This window comes from Myodes glareolus, chromosome 8 (assembly GCF_982192425.1).
Source record: "Myodes glareolus chromosome 8, mMyoGla1.1, whole genome shotgun sequence".
Lineage (NCBI taxonomy): Eukaryota > Metazoa > Chordata > Mammalia > Rodentia > Cricetidae > Myodes > Myodes glareolus.
This window is the reverse complement of record NC_142033.1, coordinates 36,360,347-36,384,729: the sequence shown is the minus strand read 5'-3', so window position 1 is coordinate 36,384,729 and position 24,383 is coordinate 36,360,347. Positions and strand designations below refer to the sequence as shown.

General features: G+C 37.3%; 1 protein-coding gene across 8 annotated transcripts in view; it reads right to left on the bottom strand.

The window, feature by feature from the left end:
• Positions 1 to 20,345, bottom strand: part of Gabra2 (gamma-aminobutyric acid type A receptor subunit alpha2) — a 139,380-nt gene extending 119,035 nt beyond the window's left edge. Inside the window, exons 1-3 of one of the 8 annotated variants that reach the window (XM_085691800.2) lie at positions 20,002 to 20,345; positions 18,956 to 19,043; positions 16,434 to 16,549 (exon numbers count right to left, since the gene is read on the bottom strand). In XM_085691800.2, coding sequence (XP_085547926.1) covers positions 16,434 to 16,549; positions 18,956 to 19,026 — 187 coding nt within the window. In that variant the 5' untranslated portion in view covers positions 19,027 to 19,043; positions 20,002 to 20,345. Of the gene's footprint in view, positions 1 to 16,433; positions 16,550 to 18,955; positions 19,044 to 19,331; positions 19,472 to 19,598; positions 19,710 to 20,001 lie in introns of those variants that run through there. The other 7 variants (XM_048415164.3, XM_085691796.2, XM_048415163.3 and 4 more) reach the window with 7 other exon arrangements.
• Between the last annotated feature and the right edge of the window lie 4,038 nt (positions 20,346 to 24,383).

The following is a 24,383-nucleotide window of genomic DNA, read 5'->3' as shown; positions in this document are numbered from 1 at the left end:
GATAGACTCAGCCCATTCACACTGGCAAACAAACTCTGCAGTTACTCCCCTCCCCCAGAATTCTTAGCTCAGCCCATTTTTGCCCTGATCATAGATAGTAATTAATTGAACATCGCCTCTCTATTATTATTAAATGTTGCTGTATTTTCCAGGCTGGAGATTATACTCTGGATTCCAGGTGAAACAAATTCAGGAGAAATGCTGAACCTAGGATTTCATAATTTAATGCAATCAAAAGAAAGCAAGCTGTCAACATGAAAGCAAGCACGGGGGTAAATGTCTTCACCTCGTTGATTCTAGGGGTAGCATCCTATGCAGTGTGTGACAGTTCACTTAGTTCAGTGATGTAGACTGGATAAAATCTCTAGCAAAAGACTGATTTCTGTAATGGCCGCAACTGTGCCCAGTTTCAGTGAATTTACTGTTGTACAAAGAGTTAACTCATATGCTAGAATTTTTAAAAGAGTAGACAAAAATCTGCAATTTGTTGGAAATATCCCAATTTCAATTTTTTAAATTAATTATTTATTAGGTGAAACAAACCCATAACACTGTTTGATGCCTTAAACTCTACACTAGCAACACTAACAAGTCAAGTGACTCATAGGAATAATGTAAGTTGGGAAAAACATATTGTCTGAATTCCTTTATTGTCACAGTTTGACAACTACTATTAACATTAACAACACAGAAGAGCCATAGCAGGCAAAGTAATTTCCATGGACAAAACAGTAAGCAGAAAACTCTCTAAAATAAATAAATACTACATAAGGAACTAGGCAACTCATCTTTGAATCCATCTAGTATACAAATATAATTAACGTCTATCTTCTACAAACAGGCATACTAAGGAAAGAACAAGAGAAAAGTCAGAAATCTCTGCATTTAGATAACTCGTATTCAGGATACAAAACACCAAAGCTTTACCAGGTGCAGAAACCCTGTAATTTACTCATAAAAGGATTGTTTGTGTGGAGAGGGTAGCAGGTAATCCAGTAAGGCTACCCAAAGCAGTGACTAGAATATGAAGAAAGAGAATGCTTTAAGTGGAAGCAACAGCTTCCACAAAAAGTCAATTGATGAAAAAATACACTAAAAAAAATAAACAAGCAGAGAAACAAAACACCCAGAGTACACTCATCCGAACTAGCACATCCAGAATAGCTGTGAATAGAAGGAATAAGAGTGAAGGCCAGAAGTCATCTGTCCACTTGAAATGTTCTATTCTTGATCCTAAAGGAGTGAGGGTAAGAAATGAGAGTTTATTTATATAATAATGAGCAAATTCATACTATAAAATGATATATGAACTGGAAATTAAATTCGTATCTTCTAATAGGTTAATAGTTTATAGTAAGAGCTTCATTGTGATTGGTCTGGAAAGAACAGAATCTTGGGACACACTTAAGATGAAAGAATGAAAAAAATTCAAAGAAGAAAAATAATGAGTGAGCTGGAGCACTAAAACTGGGAAAGAAGAATCAATTTTAAGAAGAGTACGTCGAGGATGTACAACATAGCCTTGAGGTAAAAGCGGGAGAGCTTGAGAAAGATGCTGCCCTTCACATCACACTCCTCCGGGGTAGACATAAACAGTGGTGAGCACAATTTGATGCATTTATCACGAAATCTAGCAATCACTTTTGCTTCAAATTTTAAGCAGCTCTAAGAACTCTTGGCTGCATTATGATGCAGTGGGACTATGTTGTTTTGTACAAGCTCCACATTTCTTAGAGTCAAATGACCAAAGCAGTCCATGTGCTTCCAACCTGGAGAGACTCGGAGGCAGAGAAGTCATTCTGCTGACTACTATTGAGACACATAGTCTATGTCTCGTTTCTCCACAGTGGATTGCTTTTATAGTTTTAGATTTCTGCAAGAAAAAAATGCTTTTAGATTTTTTCCCCGGAGATTTATTTTCTACTCTATTTGCCTTGAAGATATCTATACAATAAGATAAGCATATTAGGTGAAAAGAACACATGCAAATACCTCTCTATGTACCTGGAATCTTCATGTTTTAGAAATGAAGATACAGTAACAATAATGATTTATCAAAGCTTGTTTATTATCTGATACATGCTTATTGTGCCTAAGAATCCACCTTCTTTGTTTAGGACAAAAGTCATCTAAGCTCAATTTTAATAAAAATGTTATATTTTCTTGCACAGTCGTATTTTTGTTTTAATATATTAGATACTCTCCCATCACAACTACATGGATCAATGAAAGGCCCACATTCCTCTTAATTCATCAAAATGAAAATGTAATTAGTTCCTTACCAATAAAAGATCCCTCAGGTTCATATCTCATCTCTTTTGGGTGTCCTAAGATAAATCATATATAATGTTTATGAAACCCCATTTTTTTCATCAAAGTGAAAACTTGATACACTCTAATGGGAATGTAAAAGAATTTAATTAAAGAAGCTAAATATGGTGGTATCTACTATAGACTAGCCAGTAAGCTGAGAAAGAAAGACGAATTGAGTCTTGGAATTCAAAACCAAACTTGGTAGCTTAAATTCAGCCCAACTAATAATAATTACCATTACTTTCATTTTAAAAAAGGGCTTTGTAGTTCTCTGTCATTCATATTATGCATGGAAAAATCTTATTTAGTATAATTCTATATATAGAATTTAAGTTGTAACTCATTATTTATATACATTTAGTTCACAACTTTAATTTTAATTAATTAATTAATATGTCCTGTGGTGGTTTGAATACATAATGGCCCCCAAGGATACTGGCACTAATAGGAGGTGTGGCCTTGTTGAAGTAGGTGGAACATTATTGGAGGAAATGTGTAATGGTGGGGGTGGGCTTTGAGGACTCTTTTACTCATACTTTCGTTAGTACGTCAGTGAAACCACTTCCTATTGCCTGTGAGCCAAAAGGTAAGAACTCAGCTTCTTCTCCAGCGCCATGTCTGCCTGCATGCTGCCTTGCTCTCTGCCATGATGATAATAGACTAAATCTCTGAACTACAGGCTGACACCACAATTAAATATTTTCCTTTACAAGAGTTGCCATGGTCATTGTATCTCTTCACAGCAATAAAAAAACCTAACTAAGACAACCCCCAACTAGTTAACTACAATACTTAAAACATAATTATCAAAAAAATTGCCACCATGCCATTATATTTAACACAGGGTTTCATGTAGCCTAGGCTGGTTTTAAACTAACTTTGGAGTTTTAAAAAAAATGATCTTGAGCTTCTGATTTATTTGCTTCTATCTTCCAAAAGCTAGGATTATCAGAACTTGCTTAAAGACCTTATTTATGAGGTGCTAGTTATGAACCCAAGATTTTGTGCACACTAAGCAAGCACTTTGCCAAACATGCCACATCTTCACTCTCAGCAATATTCATTTCAGTTTTTCAACAACTTTCAATTGTAGTATATGATATAACTAAGGTGTATTAATGCCTGGACAAAGTATATTTTACATCATATAGGTTAATTACCTTTATTAATAATCAACATAGAAGTTACCAACATTTTATAAAATATTAACATAAGAAATAATTATATCTATGATTATATTCTGGAGATGAAGATGACAGCACCACCTTTTAAAAAGAAAATTATGACTTTCTAACTGCCAAGGAGAAAAGACATTGAAAGCAAAAGTAATAACATTTAAGGAAGGCTTAAGGCACCTCTCTTTGCATCATAGTCTTTCTGGATTGTAAATGCCTCCTGGTATTGTAAAATGAAGTATAATTTTAGCCCTAGGGAGTTTGAGGCACTTTCCCATTCTCCAAATGTGGGTCAAGACTGACAGTGTGGGAATCATGGAAAATCAGATGATGAACATAGGAGACATACTCAAATTCAAACCACCCAGGTGATTCGTTCCCATTTTACAGTGTAGAAAATTACTGACAAACCGATTTTATAAACCCGAGGCAGACACTCACTTTCCCAGATATCTTCTTTGCTTCATAAAACTAGGACTTAAAGGTGGAAATAGAATGCAGGGTAAAACTTCCTCTTGATAACAGACACAGGGTTCTTGAGTCATCCATTTCTTTGCAGTTCAGATAACTATGGTGGTTAGGATAGCTAGAGTCCTACAGAAATCCTGGAATCAGTAAAGAGAAGGGTTCTGGACTGTAAGCTCTACCCCTAGCCAAGGATCTATTGGTAATTGACAGCTACTGGGAAAGGGTCAGGTTTCTTTAAGAGTTTAACATCTAAAAGTTGACTACACTCCAGTAGAAGGCTATACACTTGAAAATGTTGAGCAGCATGAATTGCCCTTAATGGTGGAAAAGAGACACATGTTATTTTGGAAGGGAAAGGGAATGAATCTGAAAAGAGATGAAGGAGAGAGGATAAACATGATCAAAACTCTCTGTATGAGATTCTCAAAGGACTAATGATAATAGTAATAATAATAATGTTATTATCATTATTATTATTATGAAGAGCTCCAGGCAGTTAATGATTACTGAGAGAGAGAGACAATAAAGATAACCCCCCTACTTAGTTATCCAATAACAGTGTTCAACCCTAATAACATATGCACACTATATATGAGAAAGATTTCAGGGACCTATTGAGTTACCACTTGCATATTTATATGTATGTACATGTATCAAGAACAAGTAAAGAAAAACAAGAAGAGATAAAGATAACATTAACCACTAAAGAAGATGATTTTCTTTTTAGAAATAAGATCATGTCATGTAGTCCTAGTCTTTGCTGGCCTGAGATTTGGGATGTTTTCTAAGCTATCATCTCTGAAATGCATACTAGTTGGGATGATAAGAATGTGCAAAGACTCCTACCTGAGTCTGAGCTCTTTCTGTCGCTTTTAATGATAGATCAGTGCCAACCATCTACTCCTAAGTTTCTTGTTCATAGGAAACTGACATTTTCACCTGTTTTGGATTATTAATTTCTAGTGCTCGTAAGCTCTTTTCCCTCTTTGCAATTGGCTTTAAACATGAAGTATGAAAAGCTACTTGGAAATATCATATCTTCCAATGTCTCCAGACAGACACATTTTTATGTCACACCACCCTATCTAAGTGAGTGAGCAAATTATCGAGATGACAGGCCACAAAACAGCTCCCCAGAGGAGAAAAGTTTTGACAAAGAGCCATCTGTTTTCTGCCCCACTAACTTTTAGATCTACTCACTTAAACATACACCTGCCCACTTCCTCATCTGCTGATAGATTTTGTTTAACATCCCAGCTGTTTCAAGACAATGGCAACAAAAGCTGAAATTGCAGCTGCCTCCTAACTGGTGGCTGTCTGGGAAAGAGATGCCTCTATTAGAAACTGTTACCAAAACAACAAAAGCCCAAATGGGGTGCAGTAACAGGAGCATGACAGATTAGTGATGTTATAATTTAACATGCCCCAAGATGGAAATGTCTCTACCCTGAGTCAACAGCTAGGTCCCATGAGACGTCACCACCCATGTGTTTCACACGTAGTAATGTAAATCTGAAGTGACCCTCCCAGTTAAAGCTATGACTCAAACCTTCAGTTTGTTGACAGCCAAAAATATCTCCAACAACCTTACAGATGATGTGGGATGCTGAAAGGAATGAAAGCTAAAAAGAGCCTTCTGTTAGAGCAATATTCTGCTCACTGATCCATCTGCCTCGTGCTCTACTTTAAAGGATCCAGACCCTAGCTCCTCAAGAGGTAGCTCAGTCAATGTTAGTGTTTTTCTTGAAAGCACAATGATGTGTGCTCAACCTAAATACCTACATAAAGACCCAAGCATGATGATGCACCTTGTAATCTCAGTGCAGAGACAGTAAAGATGAGTGGATCCTTAAGAGATCTTTGGCTCTACAGTCTAGCTTAACTGCTGAGCATCACACACACACACACACATACACACAAATGTGGAAGACATTTAAGGTTATCCTTTGACTTCTACACTCGTGTGCAAATAGACTCACATACACACTTAGTATAAGCATTATTAATAATGTGGCTTTTGTGTATATTTTATGCTAATTATATTTGATACCATAACCCTGTAAAGTCTACTAAGGTAAGAGCCATTGGTAACCATAATGTCTCATTTTAATATACAATTATCAGGTGACATTGTTCTCTTAGTAGTATTTTCATTATTACTCCCTTGACAGTGGCCACAAAACATTCATACTCATTGTCTCGCCCCTTGTTCCTCCCACTATGCTCATCCCATGTAGTTTCCAAATGTTCCAAAGATTCTCTTATTCGTGTTATTATTCTTATATTCTCCCCAGTAAAATCCCCATTTCACAATGTTTTGCTTCAATGGTTACCCTTACATGCCCTAGATAACTAATTAAATCTAGACTCCCATATTCCCTTCAACTTGACTGAAACACCAGCCTTGAAATTCCATTTTCTTTTAATTAAGACTTCCTTTCTGGGTATGCAAATTTTAATCTTCCTTGTAAACCTTTCGGGTATTTTAGTTCACTATTTCATTTCTTTAGAATCTGAAGAGTTTCTGTATGTAATTATGGTAACAAAAATGAATTTTCTCCATTCATCACAATTTTCTATGCTTGGGCTGCATAATTCTGGTGTGTGAACTTCTATAAAATTCATATAATAAAAATGTACTAGGCCTCTACCCCAAGGACCTGATTATCATTGTATTTGACTTCTAATGTGTTCTTACATGTAATTGACAGTACATCAGAAACTTCAGATCTCTTTTTAATTGTTTCCCAAAAAATAGGTCTCTCCCTCCCAAAACACTCAAACAGTTTACATCTGAGACCTCTTCTGTATGGCAAGGCATTGAATACACATCATACATCACTCTGAAATCAGATGAATCTTCTACCTTTTTTTCTGTTCAGTACCTGTGGTTGTACTCAGGGTACTGTACATAACTGAGCTTCATCTCCAGTCCTATAGTTTTTATTTTCAGTTTTAATATATAGTCTTGCTACATTGCACAGGTTAGCCCTGAATTCATTCTGTTATCCAGACTAACACTGAATTCATGATATTCCTAGTTGAGCTCCCTAGGTACAGGTCTGTGTCATCACTCCTGGCTTCCTTTAATTCCCACATGCTTAATCACATCTGTAAGGGAATTCTCAGATATCACTATAAAACCAAATCTAAGTCAAAAGTTTAGGAATGCTATTTTATACATTATTGATTCTTGTTGAGACGCTCGGAAGCATGACCCTTCTTCAATTTCTTCTAACCTGGACTATAACTTGAGTCCTCTAATTACAGGTAGTATACACATGCACTGTGCATCATTCTAAATGCTTGAAGCACTTACAGAAACATTTAGACCTTGTACTTCTTCACAAGCAGTTGAAAACAGCCTTATCTTAGTTATCTTACTGTTTCAAAGATATTTGTGCAGACTGTCAGCAAGTGAAGACTACCATTTTATCAGGATGAGATAAGAACTGTTCACCCATTTTGCTTCTTTAAGCCACACAAGATGAAGAATTGTCTTGAGCTGCATATCAAATCAAGCCAGTAATATTCTAACCAAACAAGATCCTTAAGCAGACTAAGATGCTTTTTTCCAACAGTATCATCACAGGTAATGCTGGGACACTTTGTACTTACTCCCTTAAAAAGCAAATAGCACACTGAGTTTAATAAAGAAATGTATTTCTTCTTCATGTTAATAAAAAGAAGGAGGTTGTCTTAAGACAGGACTACTTTTGAAATTTTAAATAAATCATTTTGTTTTTCTTAAAATGCTTTAAACACTGATTTAAAAAACAATGAGAACTATATGGGCGATTTAAAAAATAAACTTTGCCCACTACTCAAATTAAGAGGTAGATGAAATCCTGTTTTCCTACAATAGGCTTAGAATTTATTAATGGTGTAATGATATAAAAAGCACAACAAAGCCACTATATAATGATAGTTAATTAAAGTATAAAATGAGAATTTTGAGGACTGCATTTTACAGTATCTTGGGTAATCTAAATTTGATAATATTTGAATAAAATATTTGTAAGTATTAATTTCATTCTCAGAGATCATTTTTAAGTGAAAAGATCTGTGCCTTGAAGAATGAGGGTGTTTCAGGATAAAAACAAGTTTTCAGGGTTCTATGCTGTATCAAAAATTAGAAATTCAAAAGAAATAAACATATTTCTTAATATATTATTCCTTGTGTATTTGTTTTCATTTTATATTTCATATTTAGCTCTTTTCCCATGTACCTGTAGATCAAAACACATTAACATAAGAGAGGGCACATGCTTTTTTTTAAAGTAAGTGAGTCGTATCCTGAAGTTTCAAATGGAATTGTACTTATCTCAGCATCAGTAAGAAGTGACGCTTCTAACATTTAAACTAATATCAGAGAATTCGATTAATAAGAACAGTGGAAGCTTATGTGTAACTATAGGTTTTATCAGTTTTAGGTTACAAGTAGAAGTAATTGATTTTTCTGGACCTCAGTAACTTGTCCTTTTTCATGAAAAAACTTGGTGATGTTTATAGTTATTTGAAGAATGATCACTCACATGTCATTCTGTCCCTCAGCCAAAAGAACTTCTTATCTGTGAGACCAACACCATCTTTGAATCCTGCACTGTCTTTCATGTGACAGATCTTCAATATATATTAAGTAATAAAATAGCAACATAATTTTATTTGATTTTTGCCACTGAACAGTAATGAATTACAAACTGCTAAAACTATTCATGTGGCCATCTCATTGATGACTCAGGAATTCTATAATATGATTCAGGTGGAGTAGAGAAAAGTAACACTAAAATGGATGGGTCATACATATGTTCACCGAATCCATTAGGTATTGTCAGAGGTGGGGGCAGGTTTTAACTGCACTAAATATAAAGTAGACCTAGAAAGTAAGGAGTGTTTGTGCCTCTAAGGGACAAAATAATAATAAATAAAGCATTGGTAGTATTTATGTGTCTCACCTTCCAATGATGTCACCTTCAGAAAACACCATGCTCTCTAACCTAATGCACACCCCTGCTATCGTGCATTTCATAAGTCTTTCTTATAAAATAATCACAAGCTGCACTTCCTTCTTGTAAGAAAAAAATACGGAAAACTATGATGAACTATCACACACCTCCCATTTCTGAGGAAGCCTGTCTTGGCACCTTCTGTGCACAGAGTAAACAATGCACAGTGTTAGGGAGGATGTTCCAAAATGTTAAGGCGCTCTCTAGTTACACCACCAATTACTGAAAAGAACATAGGATGATGCCTAGAACATCATCGCATGTTTTGCTGCACCTGGCATATACTGTGATGAAGTCATCAGGAGACTAGTCCCATGCCAGACTGAGATGCTAGGAGGGTCCAGGACAAAACTCAAAAGATAGATGGCCCTACATCTCAAAGACCTGGAGGCTTAGGCTTCCAACACCTCCTACAAACATATTTTAAATAAAAAAGAAAAGACAAATGACTTGTTATCTAGCATAAACACTTTTATAGAAACCTATTTACATACCTGTATGAAATTTCTCAATTTATTCTCACTTTGTCACTCTTGAAAATTCAAAGGCAGTGTCTTATGTCACCTATAGGCCAACTAAAATGGGTAGACTTGGTATTGAGTACAAAATAGGCTCTGAAAATTCCTTCTTCCTCGGACTCTTCCTGAATTTGTAAGCAGAGAATGCACTTACATTTCCTGGCGCCCAAACCAAATAATCATACAAACACTATATTCATTACAAAACTGTTCGGCTGATGGCTCAAACATATTTCTAACTAGCTCTTACATCCTAACTTATTCCATTTCTATTAGCCTATGTGTTGCCATGTGGCCATGGCATTATTTCATTTACTACATGTCTGGTTTCCTTGGCAGCTGACTTACATTTGCTTGACTTGGCCTACTCTCTCTCTATATCTCTGTTTGGCTTTCCTGCCTGGCTTTATTCTGCTAAGCCACTGGCTGAAACAGCTTTATTCCTTGGCCAATAAAAGCAACACATATACAGAAGGACACCCCACATCAGACTGTCTTATTGCAAGTTCTCCAGGAGACCCCAAGAGTCTCAGCTGCACAATCCTTTGCACAAACATAGGATTCATCCTCAACTGCATGGGTCAGGAGGCTAACATCAGACTTCACAGCTTTTAAGGGAATCAGGGACCTCTGACATCTGTGGTTTACACTGTTTCCATCTGAGATGACAACTTTGTAACAGACCAGCTCAGTCTCCTCATTTTAAAACACAGTACAGCCTATCCCTCCCTTGTCTTCCTTTTAACTCTTCCATTCTGTTTGGTTAGATCTGAATTCATTCTCACCACGAAGCACAGAGGTAAGACCCATTTTTTTTCCATCCAAGTTCCTGATGCCAGCCAGGTTAGGATGGCTTTGGCGATCTTTGCCAACATTATATTGTCTGTTTTGTGTTGATAAAACCTTGTTTCATAAACAAAGCTATTTTCATTAATTGATGATGTTACATTGCTGCATTTCATGAGAATCACAAAGCACAACACAAAGGGAAATTTTCCCTCTTGTGTTGTTTCTCTTCCAGAGATTCTACATATGCAAAAGAATGTGGACAAAATAAGACAGAATTAGCAAGAAAAGCACAATTATTTACTTTCCTTAACACTATCTCATATCTTTCAGGTTAAACACGGTTGTGCATCCCTAAAATGCTAGTACTCAGGACACAAAACAAGTTAGATACCTACATTCAAGCCCAGATTGCCTACATAGCAAGTTCCAGGCCAGACAAGGCTGAACAGTAAGACCCTCTTTCTAGAACAAAGCAAACCAAAAGTAGAAAAAATAAATTTTATCTCAAAAGTTAACGAGTTTTACAAGCCACAGTCTTATAAAGCAGGTGTAATACTGAATAGTGTCTATGCTGCATGTAAAGTCCAACCAGGAACTATGATATCTCCAAATATTGAGTTTATCCTCTGTTTCAAAAGACTGTACAAAAGACTCAGGGGGTACATAACAGAATAAACCCCTAACAGGAAAATATGCATTTATTTTATCTCCATTTTAAAAAGAGGAAAAAAAAGAAAACTCCTTGGAAAGGTTGAATAACATAGCAAAAAATATTCAATTAGCATCCTATGGCAACAGAATTCCAGACCCAAAGAAATTGCTTATCTCAGTCATTAATGATTATAACCATTCTGACAGGCATTGCATATATTTTCTGTATGTTTTTTTGCCACCAGAAGAGTCCATGTTTTATTATCATGTGTCTCTCTGCAGTCAATGGATAAGACAGAACCTAGAAACTGTCCTTCAGACCTCAGATCAATGGCCTGGCCTCACTCATATCATTCATAACTGTAGACATTAAGCTTCTTATGATTTTGGATCATAAAAGAACACTATGAAGATATTTTCTAGATGAACTCTTCAAAACAACTTTTCAAAACTGTAGTTAGACATGGTACTCAATCTGGATTTTGCAGACCGCGTCCATAATTTAAATATCAAGGTTTGTCATTTCTAATAGTTATCACTGCTGAGCTCTGTGAATGTTAGCTGTCATAAATATATGAGGCCTGTCTACACACTCATTCTGCCAATGACCCCATAAAATTGGTCAGAAAACAAGTGTCGGTCTTTTAGCAAGTTAACAATTTGAAAGGGTCTCAGCAGAATAAAACTTTCAGTTTCCCTAAGTTGCTAGCGCCAGTGACTAACATGAAGGCAAAGGGGCAACTTCATTAAGCAAATGCTACCTAATTTTAATATATGTTCTTAATTGACAAGATTTTGACACAATCTACCTTGGTTTCCCACTCTCAGAATGAAATAAGACTGCCAAATTTATGGGACCAGTAATTGTCTTCTTGATGTGTTTCCAACGAACACCACCTCTTGAGAGGTAGAATCACCAAAGAGTGAAAGATAGACTCCATGAAGAGACAGCCTATACTACTTGTACAAATACTTATCTTATTTTCCTCAATATGCCACATTATGCTTTCTTAAGAAGCTACATTTAGTTGATCAACATACAATCTCTGTGAGAGAAAAGGTGGATAAATAGAACCCAGCCTCCCATTTCACCGATTGAAAGTTAAGCAAGAAATAAAATGAGAGCACCACCTCAAATCGTCCTTGAAGCTTTCTGCACAATGGTAGCTAATACAAGTCAGACTTTGAATACTTTGGGAGCATACCTGCTCTGAATCACTCAAGTGTCATTTTGAAATAATTTGATGTCGATAATAAAATGTCAATATTGTACTCTGATCATAATTATTGCATTTATCTTAAGAAAAAAAGTAAGTGTATGGGTAATTTTTTGTGCAGTATGCTAAAACAGAAGTTTATTTAGTAGAATTATATTTCATTCAAGATATTCACGGCTGCTTATCTGAGCCATTTTTTTTCTGGGACGTTAGGATAGATCAGTATATTAGGAAATAAAATTTGCAAGAAGTTACAGACTTAACAAGTCTACACATGTCATCTAAAGAGATAAAATAAACAGTTAACCACACAGTAATAAAAAAATTCAACTTGTATGTTAAAAGAAAGATGCCTATGGAAAGAATGCAATTAGGTAAGATAGATCAAGACTGACAGGCAGTCAGGCCACAGGTTATATTAGGTTGGTTGGTAAGGTAGATTGCATCAACAAATATCCCACGTGAAGGGAGATTATCCAGAGTGACCTGATGTGTTTACAGGGCAGAAAGGAGATCAGTGCAGCTGAAGAGGTGTGCGCAGACAGAGTGCTATGTGAGGTGAGGTCAAAGAATGTATGGAAGGCAGGTCACTCCGGGCTGCACAGAGATCCAATGCAGGGTGAACAGGGTGTGATTTCAGGACTCAGAACAGGCAAATGGTATGATCTGACTTAAATTTTAAAAAGGTCCTACCATAAATTATTAAATCTTTAAAAAATGAATAATCCAATATATTGCATAACCTGTGCTATGTACCTTAATCTCAATATACCAACCTCCTCTCAGAATTAAATGTCATTTTTCTCACTTTCCCAAAGAAAATATCAGATCTCAGAGTCTCTAAGGAACTTCTCTGGGTAAGATAAAGGAGCAAAGTCAGGTGAATAACTTTTCTAACTTATTGTTTAAAGTCTGACTTCTCTTTTCTAAGTATTTATGCATATTTAAGTTATAAGTGAATTAAAACAACACTTATGGCTATTTATCCAATTATTCATCCATGAAGATGCTCATTATGTATGTTATTATTGAATTGAATACTAATTATTTCCCTTATTAACTTCTGGAATATGACAGAGTATTCACCTCAACTTTCTATTTCAAATGACACGTGTCCATTCAGGTTAGGACTTTTAGAGAAGTGAAGAATATACACTATTCTCAAAGAGGACCTGAGTTTATTTACCAAAACTCCCAAAACTTCCCGTGATGTCAACTCCAGGATAATATGACATCCTTGACCTCCAAGGACCCCTGCATTCATGTGCACATGCACCCACACAGACACAGACATACTCATAAAGAAAAGGAGCAAATGCTGTGCTGCTGCAATGATGAGAATAATTAAAATTTTCAAGTGTCCATTTAGAAATTTTTTCACAGGCTTTCATTTATTTTCAATCATTTTTCTAACTGTCTACATGCACACAATTTTGATACATGCATTGCATATGACATAATAGTCCACATTTATCAAAGAATTGAAATATAAACTGTACTTTAGGAATATTAACTGTGCATCTACAGAGGCAAAGTATTTCAAGTTTGAACAAGTGCTGAGGACCAGAGCTGGTGTGCTAAATCTTCTGAGTAAGAGACTCATCTACCCCCTTGAGTCGCACTTCATACATCAGCAACCAAGCTCAGATAGCAGGCCAGGTACAAGTATTCCCATTTTCCAAATAGCAGAAAGTTAATAAAAAAATCAACATTTATTTTATGGCCACAATAGGCAAATCAAGGTCCATCTGCAGAAAACACAGAGGATTTACGATGCAACATCCCTACCCTACAAAACTATTAAGGTTACCAGAGGAACTTAAAAATTAAATAAATAATACAAGATAATATGCAACAAGTTCTATGTGGTCTACAAATGTAGCAACTGTTAAAGAAATTCAACAGGCAGAGAATTGAATCTTGGTATTTCAACTCAGTCAAGAAGGTCGGTACTGAAGACCACTGGCATCATAATGGTTTCTATAGAAACGTGAAGTTTTCTATCAGCAGAAGAGGTGAATAGAAGTCATTCTACTAACAGGAGATAATAGAGCCACAGGCCAAAGGAGCAGATGGAAGGGATTGTCGAAAGAAAACTAGTAAACTTTGAAGTGCAAGATAAATGGGAATTGACCTAATATGGAAAATGAACCCAGAGAAGCATGGATCCTAGGACAGGAGGAAAGAAAGTGGATTTGATGAAATCAAATTATTATTAGCATGGGGCACACATTTGTGTATCCTGTGTTGTTATGCAACATTCCCAATCAGCTCAGAAAGTAGAAAGGAAGACACACTTCATCCACTTTTAAGCAAAGGAAACAAGGTTTCTCTGCTGTGGCAGCTTTGTGGGAGAGGGATGCTGTAGAGCACTACTCTAGAAAGGCTGACACATAGCCTATGCTCTTCCAGTATCATCAACACCATCCATCAGATGGGAAGCATCGAAGGCATTTGGTCAAGAGAAGAGAGCGGCACACATAGATTAGCAGTGTCAGAGCAATCAGATCACCAGATAACTAGCAGATGGTCGTTACTGAGGAATTGGGAAAAAAGAATAGCCTAAGAAAGGACACAATATATTACATTAAACCAAATAACAAGACAATGGGCATCCACACATGAATGTGAGCAAAAGGAATTTTTAATATGAGATACTATAAAAAAAGAATTAGAGACCATGGTAAGATTCAAAGCCAAAAATAGGTAGTCTTTCGTACCCCACCATGCAACCTTAAATCAAAACTTCTTTTTAAAATTAAAAAAAATAAAGTTCTAGATCTAGTTTCAATATTTTCCAATTTATTTTGCATCAGGTGATTTATTTAAAATCAAAACTTGCTGTGTCTAAGATAACAGAGCTGCCATAGTGCAATTTCACACCCTGGACAACCACTATGAATTGGGCAGCTGTGCACTAGACTTGCTTCTCTGGTGTGTGAGCAACATGAGAGTTACTTGCCTTTTTTCTAACTTGGGTAACGAGCCCTTATGTTAGAAATATCCAATACTGAGGAGATACAGCTTTCTTTTATATGTTTCTGGGCCCTCTTTTAAACTCAAGATACCACTTAAGGATTCAAGTGAATTTTAACAATAATTAAATGGCATACTGCACAGGAAGTTGGATCTGTTTCTCTGCTTTCTTACCACTCAAGACATTCTGGACAATTTCCAAAGATACATTTAAAATAAACAATTGCCTATCTTTATCAAAATAACTATTAACTAAATTAAAAATTCATACATTAAGTCGATACCAAATTTTCACAAAGTCACATGTAGCTCAGGCGGGACTGGAACTCACTGTGTGACTGGTTAAGGAAAACCTTGAACCCTTGATCTGCTTACCTCTAGTTCCCAAATGCTGAGATCACAGATGAATGCCATTAGGCCCAATTTAGTACAAACCCCAGTCGGCAGAATTGCGAAGTTGTTAATGCTGGAATAACCATGTAACTTGCTGATCATTACCTGGCATAGAATATTCAGCTCATTTTTCTTATTATTGAATGAGCTAACCATTTCATTAGGTATGTTGTACATGGACGTATTTATCACATTTGGTTTTTTAGTTAAAGCTTTTTGTAACATATCAATATCTGTACAAATAGATACATATTTAGCAATCTTAAAACTCATTAGTGACATTTTGGCTTGGGATAGTTGTAGCAATCCTGCATCTATGTTACTTTCATCTAACTCTAGAATCACTTAGCATTGCTGAATGGTAATTAAAACTTAACTCAATAGCCAACCCTATTTCCTTTACTTTCTTGGATTAAAAAGTTTTTATTTGAAAATTGTTGTTGGAGTTTGAAAATCAACTGTGTGACAACCTCTTGGAGCAAAATTAAAGCCACTCCATATTTGACACTTCTGTATAAAATTATTATTGAAGATCTATACTAATCTGAAAATAAGCATCTGTAAAAAGTGGTAATTAAGTAACTCATGATACTGCACAAGTAAAACAGATAAATAATTGCAAAATTAGACATATTCTCTGAATGAAAAACAGGTCTCTTTCAATAAATTAATTAGAAAATTCTTCACACACACACACACACACACAAACCTTGTCTCCATATAAATGTTTCACACAAGGTATATAAAATATATTAGGCATGTGCAAAAGAAAGCAATAAGGTTCATTTTGTGCATCTTACTTTCTGTTATTCAGGACATCAAATGCCTGATAATATGTCTTCATGAATGAAGATGAGACTTTTACCTTTAACTTGTAAAGCCATTGTTACATTACGGTTTATAGAAACAAAGGAGAACTATTTTTACCTCCCAGTCCTGGTCTAAGCCGATTATCATAACCATCCAGAAGTCTGTCTAGTATTCTTGTAAAGATGGTAATGTTATTTTTAGCCTCATCTTCTTGGATGTTAGCCAGTACCAACCTAAACAGATAATTTTACAAATTGGTATATATTTTATATATGTACGCACTGTGTTTGGCTAAGTGCCAAAATGCTCTTCTTACTTGATCTAAATTTGAGGATTCTTTGGCCATTAGTGACACACACTTTTTTCCTTTTTTCATTCTATAAATATCACTCAACTTATAGGAACAGTAACTATAGTGTTTAAAAATGGATAACACATAGCAGAATATCAGAAGTATAATTACAATACTTTTGAGATTTTTGCCACTTAGCACTCTGTATGGCTTATCTTAAAATCTATTGCATAAAACGTACCATATTTGTAGATTCTCATGTGCCAACAATACTGGCGAGATTGTTTTGCAGTTAGATGGAGCATGGTAACTAGAGAGACTTCCGAAGTGTTTCTTCAGTGTTGTGAACACTAACTGGAAAATAAACTGTCATCTTGGTGGTACAAAGCTCTCGATCGTTCTCATAGATAGCATTGTTTTTCTATGTCTTTCACATTTTTAGACCAAGATAATTTCCTGACTTGGGGTATACCTCCACCCAATGGCCAAGTGTAATATAGACATCAGGGAAACTCCACTGGCAGGCTGCCAGGCTCAATGTAGCCGGGAGATGGAGGTGGGTTCTAAAGGCTGCAGCCACGCACAATCGCACAGAGTCTTTAGGAAGGCTAGGTCTGTGGAGTAGTCCCAGAAGAGAGATAAGGGGCTACATAAAGATAAATGTGTCCAGTTACCCCTTTTTGGTGATAAAATTTGTGAGAAGAGATGGTCTTAAAATACCCTCAGCCATGCTTTTGAAGCAGTGATTTTCTCCATTATTTCTCCGTCATAAAGCCAGAGACCTGATTTTGTGACAGCAATTTGGTACCAAAGAAACTGATGTATAAAACAGAGTGTCCCTTTCCATTGCCATTTTTTCTCAGAATGATTCAGAGATTTAAATTACTGTCCCCAAAAAAGAATCATTTATATAATAGAATAAAATACTGCCATGAACATTATTGGTTAAATATAGAACAGAAAATGAATAGAGTGATACTCAGTTAAGCAATTGGTTGTGGTTCTCAATGGGCATTAGTTGGTCATAGATTGCCTACGTCTCTAAAGTCAATGCTCAGGTGTACTTACATGCTAGTCAATGTACATCATATAAAACATCATTGACAGAGACCATTTACACTGAAATAAATGTGAAACAGTAGCTAACAATACTCATAATAACATCAAAAGTGGCAACAAATGTCAAGCTAACATGTTGAAAAGCATAGTGAATATTAAAGTGTGAAAGAACCATCTCGAATTATATAAGTAAATCAGTTCATATACTCTACCCTCAAAAGTTTCTGCTTGCCTACTTTAAGGTAATTGTAAAACCCCTCACTCGGATAGTCACAAGAGTCTGCGATTTTCTCACAGAGCTGTTTTTCGGTCATATTTCATATTCTTTCTCTAAAGTCAGTTAATGGGTATTTCCCAATTAAAATTAAGTATTTCCAAATAGATTTCTTTTCATTTCCAAAATATCTGTTCACACTTTGAAGATTAGTTGGTCAAAATTCTTAAGGGGGATAATAAAATGCTATAATATTTATTAAAAATTAATGGCTATTGAAGAATCCTCACAGAATTTATGTTTTAACTCTTCTAGTATTTAAAAACATTTTCTAAATGCATTAAGTTAAATATATCCACTGCTCAATTTTTAAAAATCAGAACAGATTACAATTAAGATGAAATTGCTTAAAACAATCAAATTAACTTCTGTATAGATAATCTGCAAAAGAAAAATCACAAATTCAAAATGACTGTTTTTATCAGTAACCATCTGCTAAGAAAAATATCTCCAAATTAATAATATAAAAAGTTGTTTCATAGATCTTTTGTTTTTTGTTTGAGATTGTGGAGTTGTATACTACCTCCACCTAGAGGTTTAAGACTCTCATATCATTTGCGTTCTCTATGTTGTTTTTATAAACCCCAATGATTGAAAACAAAAATACAAAGGAAGAAACAGAAAGAGAAGGAAAAACCTAAGTTTCCACTTAAATCATGTATCTGATACTTCTCTGTCTGCTCAGAGGAGAATTTGGCTCCCTCACCAGATTCTTCATGTATCTTAGCTACAGGCATTCTTTGGACTAATACTCCTGATAGAGTATTCTCCAGTTAAGTGTTACATATAGAAAAATGTGTCCGTTTCCTTTCATTTGTTTTCGTTTTAAGAAAAAAAGATCAGCAAACTTTTTCGAGTTTCAGACACTTAACGGGTTAATTTTCTATACAATACATTTCCATTCAAAAGAGTTCTTCAAATCACCTCGACTCTAAAAGATCACAGATACACTTAATGGCATTTAAAAAAAATCACGCTATACCTGAAATGCAGAAACCAAACACAGCGTCTCACCTGGCTGGGTCCCACACCAGGAAAACAAGCAGCAGAGACCGTACATTGCAGGTGTTCAGTTTTGTCTTCATCTTCCTTGTTTGAAAAGCTACGGAAGAAAAACAAGATAAAATTAAAATTGTTCTGAGTCCTACCAACCAAGTAACCCCAAAGAAAGCCATTTCCGTTGTGGCAGTGGGGGGTGTTACTCCCGTGTACTAGGTATACAGGTGTAGGACTAGATGACTGAAGGAGAATTTTTTTTAATGACTAGATGACGCTACTTCATACCCCACCACCACCACCACTTAACTTCCCCCAGCCCCGTCTTCTGCAAACACTTCTCTATGCACACACAAAATGACAAGACCCCGGGAGTCTAAGCTGACACATGTGCTTACAGAGGAATAGATTGGAGAGTGAGTGGAAAAGAGGTGGAGAGCTGGATACTCCATGCCTCGCCCTCTCAGCGGAGACCACCTCCGCAAGCACAGCAGGAAAAGCTAGCAGCAAGCCGCCTACTTTTCAATGCCTGTCTTTTCCTTACAGTGAATTTCAATCCTCGCGTGTTCACTTTCCCAAACAACAACCACCACCCCACGTCAAAAAAAAAAAAAAATAGAAAATCAAATCCAAATCACTCTCCCTGCCCATCCACATTTACCCACGTCCACGTTCAGGAGACAGCAGGGTGGGAATTAAGTGCTGCGAACTACGTGTTTGACAGCTGCTCTAGAGCCGAGACTACCCAAAGATCTTCAAGATCAAACACCAAGCAGGCAAGGCAGCGCAGCCACTGTGTGCAAAGTTGGAGACTGTCAAAGAGCCGGGCCAGCATGCTGCCACCGGACTGGACTGGCTTTTGAATTTTTATTGTAGTTGCAAATACGCTTCTGGAGAAGGACGTTGGAATTAGGTTTTGGAAGCTGGAGGGCAGAGGAGAACCTCAGCCTCTATTTCGAGGGAGCAAGAAGAGTGGAGTGGGTTGGGGGTGGGGGGGGGCATGCTGGCGAGGCAAAGGAAAATGGGCAAAGGTCGCCCGCTGCCACCAACGTTTGCGACCCTACCTGAACAGCAAGCAGAAGTAGATGTTTTCCTCCAGTAGCTCTGATTCTGAGGAGATAGAAAACTTGAGAAAGAGAGAGAGAGAGAGAGAGAGAGAGAGAGAGAGAGAGAGAGAGAGAGAGAGAGAGAGAGAGAGAGAGAGAGAGACTGCAGCAGCCTAAAGAGCAGGCAGCAAAGGGATGGGCTGGTGGAAGCTGAAACAGAGCGCAAGGAGCAGCGGCCGCGCGAGGAGTAGGCGGCGAAGGCGTCCGTAGTGGCGGTGATGGGCGGAGGAGGAGGAAGAGGAGGAGGGAGTAGCGATGGCAGGAGCCGGCGGTGGGGGCGCGGAGGCACGATGCGCGCAGGCAGCGGCGGGCACGAGCCCCACGCCAGGAGAAGGAGGAGCCAGTCTGAGGAGGAGGGCTAATGAGGTTCAAGGGAATAGGGGACCCCCACCCCCACCCCAATTCTGTTCAAGCCAACGCCGCCCTCTGGGCACCTAGGGCTGCGCAGCCAGGGAGGCGCGGGGCACCCCAGTGAGCCCTGGAGCGCTGGTGCTGGCGCCCACACCGCCCTGGAGGAGCAGAGCCCACGCCCCACCCGGAGCTGTTCTCCGGGGGCTGCAAGCTTCCTGGTGGGTGGGTTAGCGGGGCGCTGCTGGTGAGTGTGGGTGAGAAACTCTGAATGGTGCGTGTCGATGAGGCCCTAGGTCCCGCGGACTGTTCCCTGACGCTGGTCCCCCGACATCATCTCTGGTGGAGCGATGTGACTGCCTGGAAGAGGTAACGATGTATGGCTCCCACTGGAGGGCGAAGGGGCTAATCACGCCTTTACTTAGTCATCAACGCATCCACGCAGGACCAAGTTAAACGCACGTTATGTGGAATTACACAGCAGGAAGTTTCTTTGATTTCCTTAGCCTTCTGGATGTACCTCTCATTCCTCCGCACTCTGGCAATCAGGACCAATTTCCCCTCAAGCTAGGAGGGCTGGAGACTTTCCCAGAGCTGGTCAGTGAAGGCCCTGGACCGACCTTACACATCAGGAAACCTCCTGCCTACTCTCAGCAATGGCTTTTCCCTAATCTCTTTGCCAGGCATTCTCTTTACCTGGTGATCAAGACTCAATCAAAGAGCTATAAAAAGTTTACATTAGCCTGAAGCAAAGGGGACCCGCTGCCACTTTCCATTGCCTTCTGCAGATGGTAGCAAGATGAAGCAGTTTGAGGCTTCCCCCCTTTAGGGCTTTTTCTTGGCAGAGACTTGTAATTTCAATCCCATCATACACTTTGAGCATTCTGTATTTGATCTGTCTGATTTTTCTTCCGTTTTATCTGGGGCGATTAAATCCAATCGAACAACTTGAACAAGGAAAGAAAAGGGAAACAATGGGAAAGGGGGGTGAGTTGTGGGCTTCTGGTTCGTTTTATTCTTTCTGTACGGCACACGAAACTGAATGTTATATACATTCTACATTCTACTCAAGCAAATCAGAGCTGGTATTTATCTTTTTCAAAGTTGTTATAAACGTGAGACACTGTAAAAGGAAAAGGGGAGCATTTATCATGTCTGTTATCTTATATTCAGAGTCAATATTGCCAAATACTTCAGTTTTAATAGTTGAGCACCAAAAATTCAGATTTTTTCTTCCCCTAGGTGGTTGGTTCAGTTTTCTTAACAGCCAGTGCTGATCTACAGGAAACATTAGTTTAGTTTTGAAGATTATGGGGGGAGAGGAAAACCTTTATAATGGAAATATTTCAGGCTGTTCATTTTAATGTATAAGCCACCACTCTGCCAATGAGCATTTAAGGTTATAACCTAAACAAACATCTGTTCTTATTTTTGCTGGCTCTATGAAGAATGGAACACCATGCAGCCTCCTCCTCCTCCATCATTAATATTCCTTTCCTGACTTGCCCATTGCGGAGCCTAATTGAAATTCACAAAGATTAAAAGCATGCCATTTAAAACCCTGCAAGCAGGGAACCTAGAGTCTTCTACTTGATGAGAACATTGTACTTCACCTTGCATCTTCCTGTTCTGCTTCCTTGTGTCAGTTTCTGTTAGGAACCCTCTAACTATGCCGTGTAAATCGCCACTAAGCTGTCTATATTTTGACCAATGCAACCATATTTGCCATTGCTTCCACAAAATTTCGCTTTCATGAACCACATAATCTCTGAAAATATGTTCACATTCTATTCTGATGCTTTCTTATCACCATTCTTTCTCTTGATTCTGATACAGAAAAAAATAGATTCTAATTGCTTGCTTCCATTTTAAAACTTTTATGAATTGAAGTGATTTTTTTTAAAGAATGAGCTTTGTGTGTTAAACTTGTAATCTCACTGACTTATAATCTGCATTTGAGAAACTTCATAAAGTTCTAGCAAGCTGTCTGGAATGATTTTTCCCTCACTACTTAGTTTCTTTGAAAGTGTGTGTTGAAACAGTTCAAAGAGTTAGATACACATTTGCTTGACCTAGAGTAAAGCCAGAATTTTTAAAATCATAAAATTCTTATTTTTATATTCACCCCCTCCCCATAAAATGTTTTATGGTTTCTATTAATGTTAGATGTCTATGATTTAAGCTTCAGAGAACATTAAAGGAATTGGGAATCAGAAAAGCTGATATCCAAGAGCAATCATCAGCCTCACAGTGGCATCCAGAAAGATGTTTGCTGCAGTACTGGGATTGCCTAATCTCTTCAAAGGTCGGAATGCAGTCTGGTTTTCCTCTTAGCTCTCTATGGTAGAGTGTGAATTAACTGCCTGAACTTGGAGAACCTGGACTGGGTTTGGTGACTAAGCTTTTCCTTCCGAGTTCCCTTAAACATGTCCTGGAGAAGCTGACCCTGAAAAGTTAATGGCTAATTGGTTGCCAGTAAATCCATTCCCATCCGTGCTTGGCCAGTGCAGAACCTCTTGTGTTGAACCCATTTGATTTACTCATCCAAATTGGATTTGAGCAAGAGGAACATTACATCTCCAGCATCCAAAGCCACATAAAGTCCAAGAATAAATGAAAGAAAAAAATTGGAGCCCTTTTATTTCTGTTACATTTTTTCCGTATATTTCATAATATTGTATAATTTTCAGATTTAGTATAAAAGCTGTTGCTTTCTTTTCTACAGACCAAATGGGCACTGCTACTCCAAGACCTCCACATGTCTAGAGGTCATAACAACACTTGAAACTTTCTTACAGAAAACAAATAGGATACATAGTTTGAGTATGTATATATATATATATATGTATATATATATATATAAAGAGTGAATTGTAGGAGCTTTTTTTACAATATAGGGAAGCTAGAGACAACTGGACACCTTGACAATAGAGACACCTTGTAGAGCATGATGCTGTGGTGTGCTCAGCTCTAAATAGGCCAGTGACATCACACCATTCCTCTCAAGTTTCACGGACCATCACAGAAGAGAGAATGGGAAGACAGTAGGAGACAGAGGTAGTGGAGGTCTACAGCAAGTCAGTGCTCTCTGGAAAGGACAAGGCCATTGGACACATGATCTCAAAATAGCTGTGTCTGCATGTAAAAGGACCTGTACAAGAGCAAACCAGAAAAAATGCCAGCAAATATTCATGAAGTCCCAGCCCTTGCTGGAAAAACCATTGGCAATTGATAGCTGCCTGGGAGGAAGGGTAAGTTTTCCTCAGGGATGAGGCCAAAAGACCACCCATACTCCAAACGATGGTCCTAAACTCAAGCACATAGAGACCAGCACTAGGTGGATTCAGTGAGTTATAAAAGTAAAAGTGCATATATAATTGGGAGGGGAAATTAGTGGAAGAGATTGTGGAGGAATTGGAGGATAGGGAAAGGAAAGTGGATTTGATCAAAATATATTACGCCCATGTATAAACCTCTCAAACAATTTTTCAAAATTTATAAAAAGAAATACACAAATGTTAAAACAAATTTGTGTAAAAAGTAATGTTAGATAGGTAAATAAATAAAATGAATGAGAACATCTTAATAACATTTCTACAGACTGTAGTTTTCCATTTGATTTCTCATACTCTAAAATGATAACCCAGAGTTACTTATTAACTATAGGTAAACTGTTTAGTGTGTTAGTGCAAAATAAATTTTAATTCAAGTGAAGATATATGGATTGCTGAAATGGCTTATCCAACAATGACAACAGTCAGCTGGTAAGCCTGAGGACTTGGTGTCTAATTCTTCAGGATTAAACAGACAAGAGAAAATGGACTCCATGTGCCTATCATGACATGTCCCTTTCCCCAAAACAAGTAAGCAAATATTTCTTTAAAATAAATAATAAATACCCACAAAATACCAAATAAGAATACAAGTCAGGACTGAAAGCATGCAGTCTTGTTTACAAAATTAAAAACATGGATACTTTAATAATTCCAAAA